General features: G+C 38.1%; 1 protein-coding gene across 1 annotated transcript in view; it reads left to right on the forward strand.

Moving 5' to 3' along the window:
• The first annotated feature begins 2,814 nt into the window (after window positions 1–2,814).
• Window positions 2,815–17,751, forward strand: part of LOC6030881 (ceramide transfer protein) — a 39,662-nt gene continuing 24,725 nt past the window's right edge. Inside the window, exons 1-4 of the mRNA XM_001841706.2 lie at window positions 2,815–3,474; window positions 6,787–7,085; window positions 7,154–7,384; window positions 7,451–7,511. Coding sequence (XP_001841758.1) covers window positions 3,238–3,474; window positions 6,787–7,085; window positions 7,154–7,384; window positions 7,451–7,511 — 828 coding nt within the window. The 5' untranslated portion in view covers window positions 2,815–3,237. The remainder of the gene's footprint in view (window positions 3,475–6,786; window positions 7,086–7,153; window positions 7,385–7,450; window positions 7,512–17,751) is intronic.

Here is a 17,751-nt window from a genome sequence, read left to right on the forward strand (position 1 = left end):
GGGAAATTCGTCGAAATCGACGAAGACCATGTAAACAGTGCACACGAGCTGTCAAATGACGACACGGTGTAAAACTGACACCAAGTCTGTTTGTCCCATCGTTAAACTTCTACGCATAATTGTTCCACCAAGTATTTTCCTACACGGAATCATTAGTTTTACTAAGCTTTATGTCTTGTTTAACTGTTGTATAGCAAGAGAATCACAAATAAGGGTGATAAACTGCTAACTGGGGCGATTAGGGACACCTAGGGCGAATAGGAACCCACGGGACAATTATGCGTAGAAACACAATTATACGTAGAACGGCAGTTTAGTACCCGATTGTTTGAGCGATTGACTTTTTGGTATTTTTTGACACGTTATTTTCATTCGGGTGGCTCAAGCTTTTCAAGTGTTTTGCTCATGAATTTGTTCCACTGTCTTAAACTATTTAAAGTGATGAGGAAAACACTTGAAATTGATCTTAAGATCTACACAAAACAAGCACTGTTTAAAGTCAACGTGATTTTCCACTTGAATTTAATGTGTTTCATTCATTGATTTTAGCGTGACTTTTATCGATGGCTAGAAGCGAGGCTAGAACGAGTAGATCAAAAAACTCTCCCGTTTTCAACTGGCCGGCCGGCGCAGGGGTAGCGTTCAGGACTAGCAAGCAAGAACATGTATATCGCTTGTACGTACTATTAGTTTTCAACACTATTTAAAATTCATGTGTTTGGCTATTACAACTATTTCATAGCCAATCACCGCAATTTCAAGTGTTTTGCGATTGATATTTGAGTGCTCTGTACTGCAGGGCCAGATCATGTGCGAAACACTTCGATGCGCTGTGTGAGCTTTGCTCAGTGTGTGTCAGATTGCGCGAAATGACCCATTTATTTTTTCTTGTCTCATATACAGATTGTCTAGGGAACAGATTGGCCAATGTTTCTGGACACCAAACGCGCTGGACACCAACCGCCCTTTACGCCCAGCAAAACTGGCAGTGCTGCAAGCGCAAAACATACGTTGCCAGTGCCTGTTTATTTTGCATTGGCCAGTCTGTTTCCCTAGACAGTCTGTAGTCTCATAAATAAAATAGTGCTTCCACAGAGTAATCCAGAGGACGCAGTCCCTACAAAAGACATCGAATTTTGTGGCTGCGTTACGGTTGTTGTTGTTGGATTTTCCTAAGGGTAGCAGGCGTTATGTTTTTTTTCAGGCGTTATGTTTTTGTACGGATATTTAAATTAAATCAAGTAGCCAATATTTGAAAATGTCCTGCCAAACAATCCATCGTCGGGACCGATTGGGAAAAAAAAATGAAAAAGTGTCCTGTTCTGGTGCGAGAAAAAACAACATCGTGAACTGTCCCCGTCTACGGGCCGTTGGAAAGTCAGAATGCGAATAAGTATTGTGCCGTGGGAGAAAGCCCGCCTGACGACCTTGTCTACGGGTCGTTAAAAGAAGTCGGATTACGAAGAGGTTACCTGTTGTGTCGTGGAAGGAAGTTCAAGTTGGAAGATGTTTGTTTACTTATTAGTTTACTGCTGTGCCGTGGGAGAAACCACGAAAGAATGTAAAGCAAGCTTGAATCAAAGGGCAAATAAAATTGTAAGCGGCAATAAATGTATTTATTCAATGGGAATTGTTTACTATTTTGGAAAAAAAACCAAACGAAAGAAGTATAATATTTTTTGCTTGCGAGAAGCGATCGCGATCGCCACCGGACGGGTGCGATCCATCTGATGTCCTCCATCTGCATCTGACGCACTTGGGCATTCTCCGCAATTCGCACACACGCACGCACTCAATCTCGACACACACACACACACACACACACACATACACACACACACACACACACACACACACAAAAGTGTACGCAATTTTATCGGGTGACCAGGACTCCGCAGTACCATCAACATCCTGTTGAAGCCACTCAGGTCGCGTTACCTTGCGCTACCTATTTCGCCACCGTTGAGAAACGCAGAGCTGCGTGATCATCTCCTGCACGTAGTCATCTGACGACAAGTCGCCGTACAGCAGACGGCGTACGCAGCTGTGGGGTTCATCCGCATTCCTGCCAGCTGCTGCACTACCGTCAAGCGGCCACGTAACATCAGCATCACGAGCGGTAGCGAGAAGAACGACAAGCGACACAAATCAAGTCAGATCAGCTAAATTAAGTCCTTGATGTATTTTGCAAGGGCAATAAAAATTATGTTCATTCCCCCTGAGCAGAACTAGTCGGGCTCGTAACACACCTTTCGGCAATCGAGGGCAATCGGGGCCACACTGGCGCAAAAGCGGGAGTTGGGTATTTTCTTCCTGCTAAACCTGGCCGAGGAAGGTTTGCATTTATTTGTGGGATTGGTTCTCCTTCACCTCGGCTGCACATAGTACGACTCCCAAACTGTTTAAATCATTAAAAGTTGTTAACCTCACCAAGTTGGTAAAAAAATATGAATTTTTAACTGATTCAGTAATGTTTTGAATTTCTGACAAGGAAAACTGTCATTGAAAACCGTAACGCCTGTGAAAATCCAGTGAACTAAAATATCCAAGAAATAACTTCTCATGCTAAGTTTTTCCTGAAGGGGCGATGTACCACGATGTACCGCGTAACGCAACCATAAATTAAATGCCAGTGCTCCCTCTGGATTACTCTGTGGTGCTTCCTTGAGCACCTCGACGTGACGGTCTGTGGGGACCCGAGGTTCCATCTGTTGAATACTTTCAACACAAATTTGAGTAAACGATTACACAGCCTCACGTTGGCCTCACGCGTCCCTTTGCTGTCAGTTGTTGCGCTGCGTTGTCAACTGTCAAAAAGTAAAAGAACCGAGAAAAAGAGAGGCTGCGAAAGGAAAACATAAAAACAACCGCATAACGAAAGTTGAATCGACGGCGACGGTCGACTGGGAAAGTGGCAAATTGTCGAACCCATTAGTGCAGTTTTATCAGTTTTACCGTTATCAATCGCGGCGGTGACCAATCGCATTCGGGCGGTGATTTACGAGATTCGTGCGTGCGTGTTTGCTGGGATTTTTTTTCTTTTCGGTTCCGTTTGATGACCCTGGAGGATGAGTGTGATTAGTGTTGTGTTCCACGTATGGTTCTGTTTCTGATTTTTGGGCCCGCAGTGACCAATATTGAAAGGGGAGCTTTTACCGAGGAAAGTTCCACTTGTAGGCGTTTCGAATAGTTATTCAAGTGTTATCAAGTGTACTCAAAGTGTTCAAACAATTAGAAATGGCCGACGAATATTATCTGCAGAATAATGCTTCCAACAGTGACGATTCCGAATCGGAACTGAACCTGAGCATTCCCGAGCTGAAGGGATATCTGAGCAAATGGACCAACTACATCCACGGCTGGCAGCCCCGGTTTATCGTGCTAAAGGATGGCACTCTGTCCTACTACAAGAGCGAACAGGATAGTGACTTCGGATGTCGGGGAGCGATCAGTTTGCAGAAAGCCACGATAAAGGTGAGTTGGAGGGATCATCGGAGAAATGGGGGAGGCCAAAAAAAGCCACACAAATCAAGTGTGTGTGGTGAGCTGCGCTATCGCTTGAGTTGATGTATAATTTCTTCTTCTTTATTGTACACTGTATTCGTTTGTACGAAATGGTCCGATGTTTCGATTTGCCTTGATGCAGTAAGGGCAACTTGTTCAGTCAAAGTTTCACGCTTTTCATATTTGTAATCTTTTTACTTTGTTGACTCCAATGATCTGAATCTTACAAATGATTGATATTTTTGTTTCTTTTGGCATTGCCTATTTTTTTCTAATAGTCGTATCGACGTGCTCCGATTTGGATTAAACTTTGAACGTTTGTTTGTCTATACATGAGATGATCTTATGCAAAATATGAGCATTCTACGATGACATAAAATTACCTGTGTAAAGTTTGGAGAGGATTCTGAATATATCAAAGTTGTGATTAAAGACTATCGTCTATACGACATGTGACACACTCTAAAAACGCTATTTAATGTTTTTTTATAAAAGCTAAATTATTCTGCAGACCAAAGGTGGATGGTACATCTTTGGTTTTCACTCAGGTAAGGAACAGCCTGCAAGGAGCGTAACTGACTACATCCGTAGTCCTGTTAGATCATTCTAATTATCTTGATCAGAACATTAGAGCTCTGGTTTATTGCAAGTGTCCTATTTTCTTACCTCCACGTTGGGTTGGTTTCGTCATCATGCTGACAAGGTGTGACCTAGCTGTTGGCCTGTGGAAACGTCCCTTAAACCTTTGACCACCGCGGGTCAGAGTCGAGACGGCTAAAAGAAAGGGGCGCGACAATGTGGGAAAGGGAAGTAATTTGTGATTGTAGACGGCATTGTTTTGATTCGCAGTATGTTGAGTCAACTGCTGTGAACCTGAAACATCGCACAACGGGGTTTCTCTTCTCTTCATTCTCAGCTACCACCTATCTCCTGTTTTTATTTTGCTCTTCTGATTCCTAATTCTTCACTGATTCTTCTATTTAATATCCAACATTTGATTTCAATTTTACTAACTTTTGATTCTCTTATCTCTCAAAGCTTTTCCACTCTTTTCTATCAATTGATACTGCTGTAACAAACTTTGTTTTGTTTTTTTTTCCTTAAAAATATACTTTTCCTCAATGTACTAGTAATATCAAGTCTATTTATCATTCGCCTAATCTTTTTTGATTTATTGCGAATTTATTTATTTGAATAATTCTTTATCTGTCCTATAAATTATCATTACTATAATCTAAGCTTGTTTTGTATCTCTATTTATTAACTATTGTCTAATTTTACATCTAATACATCTAGCTTCTCATTTTTATTCTTAAAAATACGCTCATCATTCTCTTACTATTGATTCTTGATTTTTATAAAATAAATTCTCACAATATAAATGGTTAGGCGCTTATACTTACATCAAACCCTACTTAATGTACCACCCCCGGCCGAGTTAAAATGCGTAACCGGAAAAGAAGGTGTGCATGCCTGGCACGAACACTCAAAGCGTGTTCTAGCGTGCTGCTCGTACTGACTCAGAGCAAGGGTGAGATGTAGGTGTAAGGGCAGTGCGTGTTCGTCGGGAACCTTGTGCATAAGATCGGTCAAGGCCCGTTCTTCCACTGAAAATTGCGAATTGCGAATATTTGCAGCATGTTGAAACAATTATTTTGGAACGGGGTTTCTCTCCTATAAATTTCCAACTGCCATCAATCTTCTGTTTTTATTTATTTTACTGATTTTCTAACGCGGGTTGTGTTTGTTGTCCACCATTTGGTTTCGATTTGTTAACTTTTGATTCTCTTATCTCTCAAAGTTTTCCATTCTATTTTACAAATAACGATGCCAATTTGCCAATTTTGTTTATCATCTGTTATTTGCCTATTCTTTGATGATTTAGTTCTTTATTATTTATTTGAATATTTATTTACTTGCTCTATAGCAGGGTTGCCAGGCTAAAATTTAAAAATTCTGACCAAGTATCAATACAAATTTGAAAAAAAATCTGCAGACTAAAATATATTAAGCATTAATGGGAAAGGGGAAAAAAGATTTGAATAAATTAAAAAGATTGTAAAATTCAGGTTTTTTAAGCCTCAAAAAGGTTGCATTTATATTTTCATTAAATTGAGCATTTACAATTTTTGCGATTTTCTATAAAACTCATTCATATTAGTCGAATAGTTGTTCAAAATTGTCAGAAAAATGAAAAATCTGTCAAAATCTGTCTAAATCTGGCACAGATAAAGCAAATATTTCCCAGTTTTTGAGGGGAACACCCGTGAAGAGTAGCGGCATTTAAAAAGCGAATTCAGTGACAGTTTTTTAATCAACTTAATGTTAACATGTTAAGGTTAATGCTAACATTCTATATGTTGTCTTCCTAAAGTGTCTTGATAAGGTCCAGTTTGTGACAATACACTACCTTCCCTTTACTAAGCAATCGAATCCAGAAGGGAAAAGATCACCAGTTGTGTTGGCCGGGATTTGAACCCCGATCTACTGCTTACGAGACGGAAGCGAGACAGAGAAATAGAACCAGATAATCACGATCCAACACTAGGGAAGATTTCAAGAGAAAAAAATACACAGTTAAAATAACATTTAGATGTTGAATTCAAACAATGGATGGATGGATAAAAAATCAGAAATGTTTATCATAACTATAACATGAGTTATTAATTTGTATGACACCAAAAAGGGTCGAAATTTTGTTATTTCTGTGTATAAGAAAGGTTGCAAATTCCGAATTTTACCTAGGTATTGTTATTTTGATATTTCAACAAAATATAACTCCTTTAATAAATCAAAACAACAATTCACAGACATATCTGTTCTTAACTTTTATGGCCGTGAACTCAGTTTCGCTAGAGCTCAGATAAATACATTTTTTTGAAGTTGAAGCTGAGCTGCCTGCCAGCAGTGCAATTACAGTGAATCAATTGTTGATAAGCGAAAGCGAATGGTTTCTTCCTCTCGGATCTTGCTTGTTTTGGTGTGTACGTACGTGATTCATCAATTTCACTCGCCGTTTGTTATATACCTATATCTAGGAAACGGCGGCGGTTATGTGCACGAAGTCTTTGCCAAATAAAAGCGATCAAGTGCGATAATCTGGGCAAGTCATAAATCTCCCAGTTTTTAGAATTTGCGATACTTTTGATATGATCAGAACTCTCACTTTGACATGTGACTCGAATTGATTGTCTTAATTGGCCCCCGTTCATCGCACTACAACATTCTTGACAAATTGAATCAAATGGCTAACTTTATTGTCATTTATCTATTCCATTACAGTCGCATGAATTCGACGAGTGTCGGTTCGATGTGTCCATCGGGCAGAATGTTTGGTATCTGCGGGCCGAAACTCCCGAGGACAAGCGAAACTGGATCGAGGTTCTGCAGTCGTACAAGACGGACTACCCGGAAACGGTTAGTCTGCGGCGCCATGGCAGTACCATTTCGCTGCAGTCCAACACACTGTCCACGGCCAGCGGAAGCAGCATGAAGCGGGTCAGCCGGGGTTTGCGGGAAAAAATGCACGAGATCGAAACGTACCGTGACATTCTGTACGGCCAGATCGAAACTTTGCAGCGGTGGGTTTGCGAGAATCATTTCGATCCCTAAATAACACAATAAACTAAATACTTATTAATGATTACAGTTATTTCGACTCACTCCACCTGAAAAGTGGAGAAAACAATCCGCTGGACCTGGGGGACGGATTGAAACCGATCGACTTCAAGGGTGAGGCGATAACATTCCGTGAAACGACGGCCGGTGTGATCACCACGCTGCAGCACTGTTTGGACATCATCTCGCAGAAAGAGGAGAGTTTTAAGAAAAAGTTCGATCGGGAAGTGGACAGGCGTAAGAAAGCAGAGGATCTGTACAGGTGCGCAATAAAAAAATGCTTCATATGAAAGCGTTTTGTTACAAATGTTTTTTGTTTACCTTTCAGGCAATGCAAAGACGAAGTGATGAAAAACAGGAATACGTCCATTCCGGGTCCAGATTTAGAGGTAAGTTTATGTTAGAGATAGAGTCAAGGGAAAGGTCAGGCAGCTAAGAACAACAAGGCTGCTGGCGCCCCCTCAGATGCTACGTAAACAAATCATTAATATTTAATCCGTGATCTGTGCACCCACATGGTTAAAGTTTTTTGCTCAAATTTCAATGCTACAAACACCGGCGCATAGAACAAAGTTGATTCTCTCTTTTCTCCTCAAGCACTGGAAATTTGTAGCGGGTGTAGGGACACTTCGCATAGACGCCCTTGCGTCAAGGATTTCTTGGAATTTCAAGGAATCCTTCGCGTCCATTGATTCCAACTTGTATGAAAGTATTATTGAATTCAAGATCATTGTTGCAAAAAATCACTGGTTAAAAAGCGGAATTGAATGTTCCTTCAAACTAAACATCCTTTAGAACAAAGTATTTGTCGAAATAATTCCTCCAGTTTTTTTAGAGATTTTGAAGTATTTCATATGATTTTACACCTACTACTAATGAGAGTGAAGTCGGCTATGATACACCAGCTGTAGTTGAGCGTTGCGTTTGATTCGATGGTACATTTGTCGAATATCTTCTTAGATTCAAAAGTGATGTAGAATATTCACCCTTGTTTTTTCTTTGTCTACGAAACGCTGGTACTACAGAGTCTCCTGCATTTTTACCATCCTTGTTTTTGACGATCTTTAAAACATTAGTATGGCGTGACGTTTTGGAACATGTTTGTCAAATACCGTAGACTCACTTCGTTTTTTGACTTAGTAGCCACCCGGTACAAAGTTTGGTTGTGTGCGTCGAGTTGTAGTCATACATTATGTTCACAAACATTATTGACATAAGATCAGACAAGTAAATAGAGCAATACTATTGAAAAATTGTAATATGGATCAAAAATGATACACCTCTCGTGATTTCTTGGTAACAAAAACAATTTAAATAACAACGAAAATCTCTTAACGTAGAAGTGATCTTAGATAGTTTACTAACATTTTCTCAATATATGGTGGAATTTGATGAACTCTCCCTTATATGCCAATCGTTTGAAAATTGACCCAGTCTCACCCCTTGAAGGGGCTGCTCAAATATTAATATATGATAAAAACAAGACTTCCAACAGTGTTTCTTATTCGAGGGAATCGAATTGACATGCTACAATGTATGAAGTAGAGATTTTCAAACATTTGGGTACTTTTCGAGAAACAGCTTTCAAAATGATAGGACTTATTCTAGGAACGAGATTCAGCTAAGTCATCTTAAAATATCCCCAACACAATCATTTAAACAGAATTGAGAAGAACCTAAGAAATGGTAAAAGTAATTCACATACAGTAGGCTGGCGTTCTACGCATAATTGTCCCATGTTCAAAAAAGAGCAACTGAGAAAAATGCGATTGAAATTTTTCGATCGATTTCTGTGTTTCTACCGGGGGGATGGCAACCCTATTCCGACCAAAGCAAACTGACAACAGTCGACATTAGCACGGTTGTCAAATGAGAGCCCACAACAAAAGCACTAGCTGTCAAATGGTAGCCCATAACAAACCATTGTTTGGGTTTTTGATTTTCAATTTTCTCGCAATTCAAACGATAAATACCTGAATAAACACGTGAATTGTGTTGCTGATGGCAAATTCTATCATATCCTTGGAGATTCCATCCCAATATTGGCTGAAAATTCATATCGAAAAAAGTGATTTTTCTGTTTACCTTTTTTTGCTTTTTTTCTTTTGGTCGATCAAACAGTGCGCCCGTACACTGTGAATCGGCATTACACATTTTTCAGTTTGGTTTTACACATTTGCATGGGACTTTTGAGTTTAACCAGGATAACACAATTCGTGTTACCAAAATAATATGAATAATACTGATTCTGAGTGTTTGTTTTCTGAACTTCCAAGATGGCGGCTTCTTCGCTACCCCCTGGTTTCTACGCATAATTGTCCCTTGGGTTCCTATTCGCCCTATATGTCCCTAATCACCCTGGTTAACATTTTATCACCCTCATTTTTAATCCTCTTGCAGGTAAACAATATAAAATGCTTTGTAAAACTCATGATTTCGTGATAGAAAATTCTTGGTGGGACAATTATGGTAGAAGTTCAACGATGGGACAAACAGACTTGGTGTTGTTTTCAATGATTTTCTGAACAAAGCACTAGATTTTATGTTTTTTTTTCTAAAAGTATACGTATAACTAAACTTAAAAATGATAAAGAATCAGAATCTTCAAAAAATGACACGGGACAATAATGCACAAGTGGAAAACGGTTTATTGGCATCTGTGCCAATTTTGTTTAAGCATCTGTGCGAAATTTGTTGAGATTAACCCATTGATACTTGAGCCTGAATTTGGTGAAAAAAATGTTTTTTCATACAAAATGTCTTTTTTTAAATCGCTAATAACTTTTCAGGATCAAGTACTACAGCTTTGGTATGCTCTACAAAGTTGTAGAACATTAAATTTCCAATGAGAATCTCGTTTTTGTGAATATTTGGATTGAAGTAGCGCACCGTGCAGACCAAACTGTATGAAAATTTAGTTTTTCATACATTTTTTCGATTTTTACTCATATTTGGCTCAGAGTCCTAAAATAGCTCAAGGAACAATATTCAGATTGTGGAGGGAGGTTTTGAAAAAAGTCTCATATTTGGGCACCCTAACATACAGTCACCAAACTTTATCAAAATTACACTTAAGTACTTTTTGATTGCAAATTTGTTTTACATTGAAAAATGAAGCAGAAAAATTTTTGCGACCAATGTTTCGATTTTTTGAAAAAAAATCACCGTCCTTGAGAGTTCTGTAAAGTTGGCATTTGATGTCCTCTAAAACATATCAGAAAATAAAAAAAAGAAATAGTTTTTTATGCAAATCAAGTTTTGTGACAAAAAATGAAATTAAGAGGCAGTATTTGTAGATTCTGCTCGGTTTGTTCTAGAGGTCGTATCGAGGTGCTCCGATTTGGATGAAACTTTCAGGGTTTGTTTGTCTATACATGAGATGAACTCATGCCAAAAATGAGCCCTCTACGACAAAGGGAAGTGGGTTAAAACGGGCATTGAAGTTTGAGGTCCAAAAAACATGAAAAATCTTAAAATTGCTCGCATTTACGTAAAACTTCATCAATTCCAACTCTCTTAGATGCATTCGAATGGTCTTTTGAAGCCCTTCAAAATGTGCTATAGACATCCAGGATTGGTTTTACTTTTTCTCATAGCTTTTGCAAATTACTGTTAAAAATGGATTTTTTTAAAACCTTAATAACTTTTCCCAACAGCCACCAACACCCATACTCCCATAGGTCAAAAGTTAGGGAATTTCATGGACTATAAGCCTACGGTACTAACTTTTTGGCCAATCGCAGTTTTTCTCATAGTTTTACGGTTTTTCTAGAACAAACATTTTACAACGTTAGTTTTTGCCCTGTAGACCGAGAAGACGGCACTTTTGGTCTCAATTTTGTCATATTCGAAATCCTCGGACAATTTCACGTAAGTTAGAAGTATTGGAGTTGTAATATTTCTTTAAAAATAATTAAATAAAACATTTTTGAAAAAGAAAAAGATCTTATTAACCCTATGACCAATACGTCAAATGCTGTATCAAGTAGGCGAAAACCTGTTTTACCCCAATCCAACAAATTGTTAAAAAATATTTTAATTCATTCTAAACGGCAATTTTTCCAATCAAATTTACAACTCCAATACTTCTAACTTACGTGAAATTGTCCGAGGATTCCGAATATGACAAAATTGAGACCAAAAATGCCGCTATGGCGGCCTACAGGGCAAAAACTAACGTTGTAAAATGTTTGTTCTAGAAAAATCGTCAAACTATGAGAAAAACTGCGTTTGGCCAAAAAGTTAATACCGTAGGCTTATAGTCCATGTAATTACCTAACTTTTGACCTATGGGAGTATGGGTGTTGGAGGCTGTTGGGAAAAGTTATTAAGGTTTTAAAAAATCCATTTTTAACAGTAATTTGCAAAAGCTATGAGAAAAAGTAAAACCAATCCTGGATGTCTATAGCACATTTTGAAGGGCTTCAAAAGACCATTCGAATGCATCTAAGAGAGTTGGAATTGATGAAGTTTTACGTAAATGCGAGCAATTTTAAGATTTTTCATGTTTTTTGGACCTCAAACTTCAATGCCCGTTTTACCCCACTTCCCTTTGTCGTAGAGGGCTCATTTTTGGCATGAGTTCAGCTCATGTATAGACAAACAAACCCTGAAAGTTTCATCCAAATCGGAGCCCCTTGATACGACCTGTTTCACATCGGTGAAAAACTCGCTCTTAAAAATCACCAAATTTTGTTTTACCTTGTATCATTTTTTTCAGTGTAGTCCATATCCATACCTATAACTTTGCCGAAGACACCAAATCGATCAAAAACTTCCTTCAAATGACACAGATTTTTGAATTTTCATATATGATTTTTGTATGGAGAGCTGCCAAATTTGTATGGAAATTTATATGGACAAACTAATGATGCAAAATGGCTGGATTAAAAAATACAAAAAAAAACGAATGACCGAAATCTCAGAGAATTGCTCGTATGTACATAACTTTGGTTCTCTCCAGGAGTGAATACTTAAAAAAAATGTTGACTTCAAGCAATTGAACCAACGTAACTCGAACCGTAACCGTAACCCTTGTGATGCTTCTTTGAATTGTTTTCCCATGTCATTTTTGGTCGATTCTGACTTTTTGTTAAGATTGACGTTTTTTCCGAAAAAAACACATAAAATCTACTACTTTGTTCGGAAGCTCATTGAAAACAACACCAAGTATGTTTGTCCCATCGTTGGACTTCAACGCATATGTCCCACCAAGTATTTTCTTTCACGAATTTATCAGTTTTACGACGCATTGTGTCGTGTTTACCTATTGTGTAGCAAGAGGATTACAAATAAGAGTGATAAACTGCTAACTGGGATGATTAGGGACTTATGGGGTGAATAGGGACTCACGGGACAATTATGCGTAGAAACACAAAAAACGGACGAAAAATGTCAATCGCGTTATTCTCAGTTGCACTTTTTTGAACATGGGACAATTATGCGTAGAACGGCAGTACAATAACATCTCACAATTACGGACGTGTTGCTTACAACAGTTTTTGAAATTCCAATAAACGCTTTTTGACTGAAATTTTATATCAAACATCCATGTGTCAAGTGAATTCACCGTCCAAAACAAAACAATATTGAAAAGTGTTACTTTTCGTTATTTTCGATGGGATTGCAAAAAATATTTTTATAGTCGCTGCCATTTTCCGTTACTCAACTGTGAAAAAATAGAGAGACACGTCATTTTAAAAATTTGCAAATACCCTGAGAAGTAACTTTTTAACAAAAATAATCATTTAAAATCTACGTCTAGAACAGGGGTGCTCAAAGTTTTTAGAGGCCGGGCCAAATTTTAAGCTCAAATGAGCTTGTGGGCCATATTAAACAAATAGGCTATTTAAAAAAAAAATAAATAACGTTATTTCAATTCAAAGGACAATCCATCAACTGTTTTGCCTCCCTCACCTTACTGAGGAAAGACTATAAAATGATAAAGCACATCAAAAGTTATGCTTAAAAAACTGCTGCATATAAATTTCACAATTTGCAAAATAGAGTGGTTTTTTCATGAAAACCTGCCATATCATATAGTTTTAGAAAGGTTCTGAAATGACCTTTCTTGTGGATTAAGAATTTTTAAGATCTGACTTGTCTAAAATTACAAGCAGTTTAAAAAATGCTCAATCTATTTTCCCACGGCGGTGTATGTACAATCTTTACAACAAGTCTGTAGGCAATCTGTTTTTTTACTCATTACTAATTTTTATTAGGACCTATTTGGTGCTGCGATCACGTTAGGGGCAAATCACTTAATAAATAAGAGGAAGGCACCAGCCACCAGTGATGTCAACAATCGCGACGCTCATTTTTGGTTCGCGGCACATTTTTTGTTTGTAGTGCTTTTCGGTTACGGAATTTGACAAAGTTGTGTATGAAGGACTTATAGAACACACCAAATTGTACAACTTTGCTGAACATAGTGTTAATTTTTGATGAATACAAAAAAAGTTACAACCAAAAATGCGTTAGGCAAACAAAAGCATCGCGAACCATTGGTCCTGAGGTCTGAAATCTTCTTGTAACTTTTTGCGTAAGAATTTTACAGCTATACAATGTTCCGAAGAAATGTTGCTGTTGATGAGTTCTACAAATGCTTCGAACACAATTTTGTCGAATTCCGTAACTGAAAAGCACCACAAACGAAAAATGTGCCGCGAACCAAAAATGAGCGCCGCGATGGTTGACATCACTGCCAGCCACCTAAAGGTGGATTAAGTAACGTTTTTTTAATTTCTGTTATTTTTTTGGAACTATTTCGTTAATTAAAAATTGTAGAAATTTTTACATGATCATTCAAAATGGGTCCGTAGGTCACAAAAAAACACCTCGCGGGCTATACTTTGGTCACCCCTGGTGTAGAGTGTACAAATCTGGAGTTTTTTTGAAAAGGTCCAATAAACCAAATTTTCAGTTTTTGCTTTTTGGGTGTTTTTTAATACCCCGGACTCAAGGCGGTTTTAAAAACACCCAAAAAGCAAAAACTGAAAAATTTGGTTTATTGGACCTTTTAAAAAAAAACTCCAGAAATGTTCTACAAAGTTTTTTTTTTTTTTAATTTTGATGATATGCTGTGTACGTGTCATAACAAATTTTTTGTCATTCTAATGCAAAATTAGTTGAACTTTCCGGACAAAATATCTTCAAAAGCACACGATTGGGTTTTAGGTGTTGTTTACGCTCGGACGTTCAAGCTACAACACACGTTATTGAGAGCGCTCTACAACCAAGTCGGTTCGTGTTCGACACACTTCGTGTGTTCATAACCTCACTTCGCGGAATCTATTCAAGGAATAGATAAAAATGGACAAAACCCGTAAAAACACCCTGAAAATTGTTTTCGCCAACGGAGCAAAGATTCCACTGCACCTGGACGTGTTAAAGTTCACTGCGCAGGTTTTGAAGATCCCGGCACCTGACGTACATTCCATCTATCGCGATGAAAATGACCGCTGCTTCTACATAAAGTTCATCGACGAGCCCACGTTCAACGAGTTCACCGGAAGAATCGACGACCAGTACAGGTTCAAGTACAACGATGGAGAAGGAACAACCGTCAAGCTCGAGGTGGCCAGCCGCCTCTTCAGGTATGTCAGAATTTTCAATTTACCGCCGGAACTGGAAGACAAGGACATAGCTGCGGTTCTATCGCAATTTGGAACCATCAGACAACACGTGCGGGAGCGCTATCCCACTGATTACGGCTACGCTGTCTTCAGTGGTGTCCGCGGCGTGCATATGGAAATTGCCAAAGAACTTCCGCCGAACCTGTTCATCGGGCATTTCAAGGCACGACTGTATTACGATGGCCTCAAAAACAGATGCTTTTTCTGTAAAATGGAGGGCCACGTCAAGGCAAACTGTCCCAAGGCTGCCAGTACAAAGACCTCGGCGGCTCCTGGCTCGTACAGTGGTGTAGTCGCTGGTGCTATTGTCAACAATCTCGCTGATCTCTCGCTCCCGATGACGCTAACTCCGCTGACCTTGAAACCCAAAGACACGCCGTTTCCAGATCTCTCTCGCGAGATTTCGCCGACTCCAATCGGACCGTTTCTGAACAACAACGACAACAACGAAGACAAAACCGACGACATCCGAATGGAGAACGACGAAGCAGCCGACGCGAATGTGGTGGTAGAAGCTGGAACAAGCCTGCTGAAACCGCCACAGCTGCCACCGGCTGACCAAGCCGGAGGAGAACGCAAGCCACGAGCACCCGAGCGGAAGCAGGACGGCGTTCTTGCCGAACTAGAAAACCGATCAAGATCACGTAGTCGCATCGAGATTCCAGGTAAAGAAGAAAGGGGGAAAGGGGGAAGGGGAGAAAGCCAAAGTCAAAGTAAACGATAATGGGGTTGCTGGGTATTTGGTGGGAAGAGGAAGGGATTTTTTTCTACGGGAAGAAACGAATCAGTTCGCTTAAAAGGGAAAATGGGTATGTAAAAGGAAAAACCGGATCTCAACTCATGATTATCTCACTGCAAAGTCTAACCATCAGAAAAATCTCGCTCACGTTTAGCTTTAAATTTGTTAGGGTGTCCCAAACATTGTTCATCGCGGTATCGGTGACGAATTGATTCTACTACTCTTCTCGCATCTGTTAAGCAAAAAATGCCTTTTATTCGTAAAATAGCCACGGTTAATCTGAATGCCATCAACTCTGACGTAAAAAAATCTCTGCTTAAAGATTTCATTTGGATAAACGATTTAGATATTGTTTTTGTACAAGAACTTGCTTTTGAAAATTTTTCTTTTTTGAATACACATGCAGCAATCGTCAACATTAGTGAAGACGGTAAAGGAACAGAGATCCTTCTTCGGAACAATATTCAGTTTTCAAATGTAGTTTTAAACACAAATGGTAGAATTTCATCAGTTTGTGTGGATTCTACGAATTTTATAAACATTTATGCTCATAGTGGTTCAAACCAGAAAAAAGAAAGAGATGAACTATTCAATGATACAATACTTATTCACTTAGCTCATGGAAAAGAAAACGTTTTATTAGGAGATTTCAATTGTGTACTTCTTCCAGATGATATGAATGGCACGACGAAAAACTTCTGTCATGGATTGAATTCATTGATAACTTCTCTTGAATTGAAAGACGTGGAAAAAACATTTTTGAAAAATAAAACAAATTTTACATTTTTTAGAGGAACTTCATGTTCCCGTTTAGATAGATATTATGCCTCAACTGATTTTATTACTCAAGTATTGGATGTGCACACTGTACCATTATCATTTTCAGACCATCATGGTGTTATTTTGAAATTAAATATTTTGGATTCTACAAACATAATTTTTACTGGAAGAGGATTTTGGAAACTAAACTCATATTTTTAAAAAAACGAAGATATTACGGCAAGATTCATGGAAATGTACAACGGACTCAAGAATAGGAACTCTTTTATGAATATAAGCACCTGGTGGAATAACGATTTTAAATCAAAAACGAAATACTTTTTCAAAAAAGAAAATCAAGAGCGCAATCAACAAGTCTGCAGAGAAAAAAGCTTTTATTATCAGTGTCTAAATGAACTTGCCCAGAAACAGAAAGATGGAGAACGCACATGCGACGAAATGAAAATAGTGAAATCTAAAATTATGGAAATTGAACAAAGAAATATGATTTTTTACCGTTCAACTTACAAAAGTAGTAATATTTTAGAAAATGAAAAGCTTAGTTTGTATCAAATAACATCACGGATTAAAAACTCTACACCATCAAAACTATTAAGCCTTCGAATAAACGATGAAATAACATCTAAAGTATCAGCTCTTAAACACGTTTTATATGAACATTTTAGTAATATTTTTAGTAAACAACCAGATATTGACGATAATTTTAGAACGATTTTGGATAACATAACAACTACGCTAAATGATGAAGACCGAGATAACTTATCAAAACCAATTGACGAAACCGAATTGAAATCTGCAATCTACTCTGCGTCCAACAATTCGTGTCCAGGGCCAGATGGCATAAATTATGATTTTTATAAAACTTTTTTTGAAATGATAAAAGATGATATGCTTAAATTATTTAATTCATACTTAAGAGAGGGCGAATATCCACCAGCGCTTTTTTCAGCGGGAATTATTACTCTTATTCCCAAAAAAGGAGACATCTACGATCTTAACAACCGGCGTCCCATAAGCATGTTAAACACGGATTACAAAATATTTTCGAAAATATTGTGGATTCGATTACAACCTCTGATGAAAAAAATGTTAGGTCCTGGTCAATCTGCATGTATCAATGATTCGTCATGTGTTAACAATTTACGAATTTTACGAAATATTTTAATAAAAGCGAAACAAAGTAAACACTTTAAACGCATGTTGCTTAGTATAGATTTAGAAAAAGCCTTCGATCGAGTGGATCATGAATTTTTATGGAAAATTTTAGAACAATTTGGGTTTCCAGCCAATTTTATTGATTGTTTAAAAAAGCTGTATAAAAACGCAACTTCGAAAGTTTTATTTAATGGGTTTTTCACTGATTTCTTTCCTATCAACAGCTCAGTACGTCAAGGCTGTCCATTGAGTATGGCACTATTCTGTTTGTATATTGAACCACTGATACGCATGCTATATGCGTGTGTTGATGGGTGCTTG

This window comes from Culex quinquefasciatus, chromosome 3, assembly GCF_015732765.1.
Source record: "Culex quinquefasciatus strain JHB chromosome 3, VPISU_Cqui_1.0_pri_paternal, whole genome shotgun sequence".
NCBI classification, from domain to species: Eukaryota; Metazoa; Arthropoda; class Insecta; order Diptera; family Culicidae; genus Culex; species Culex quinquefasciatus.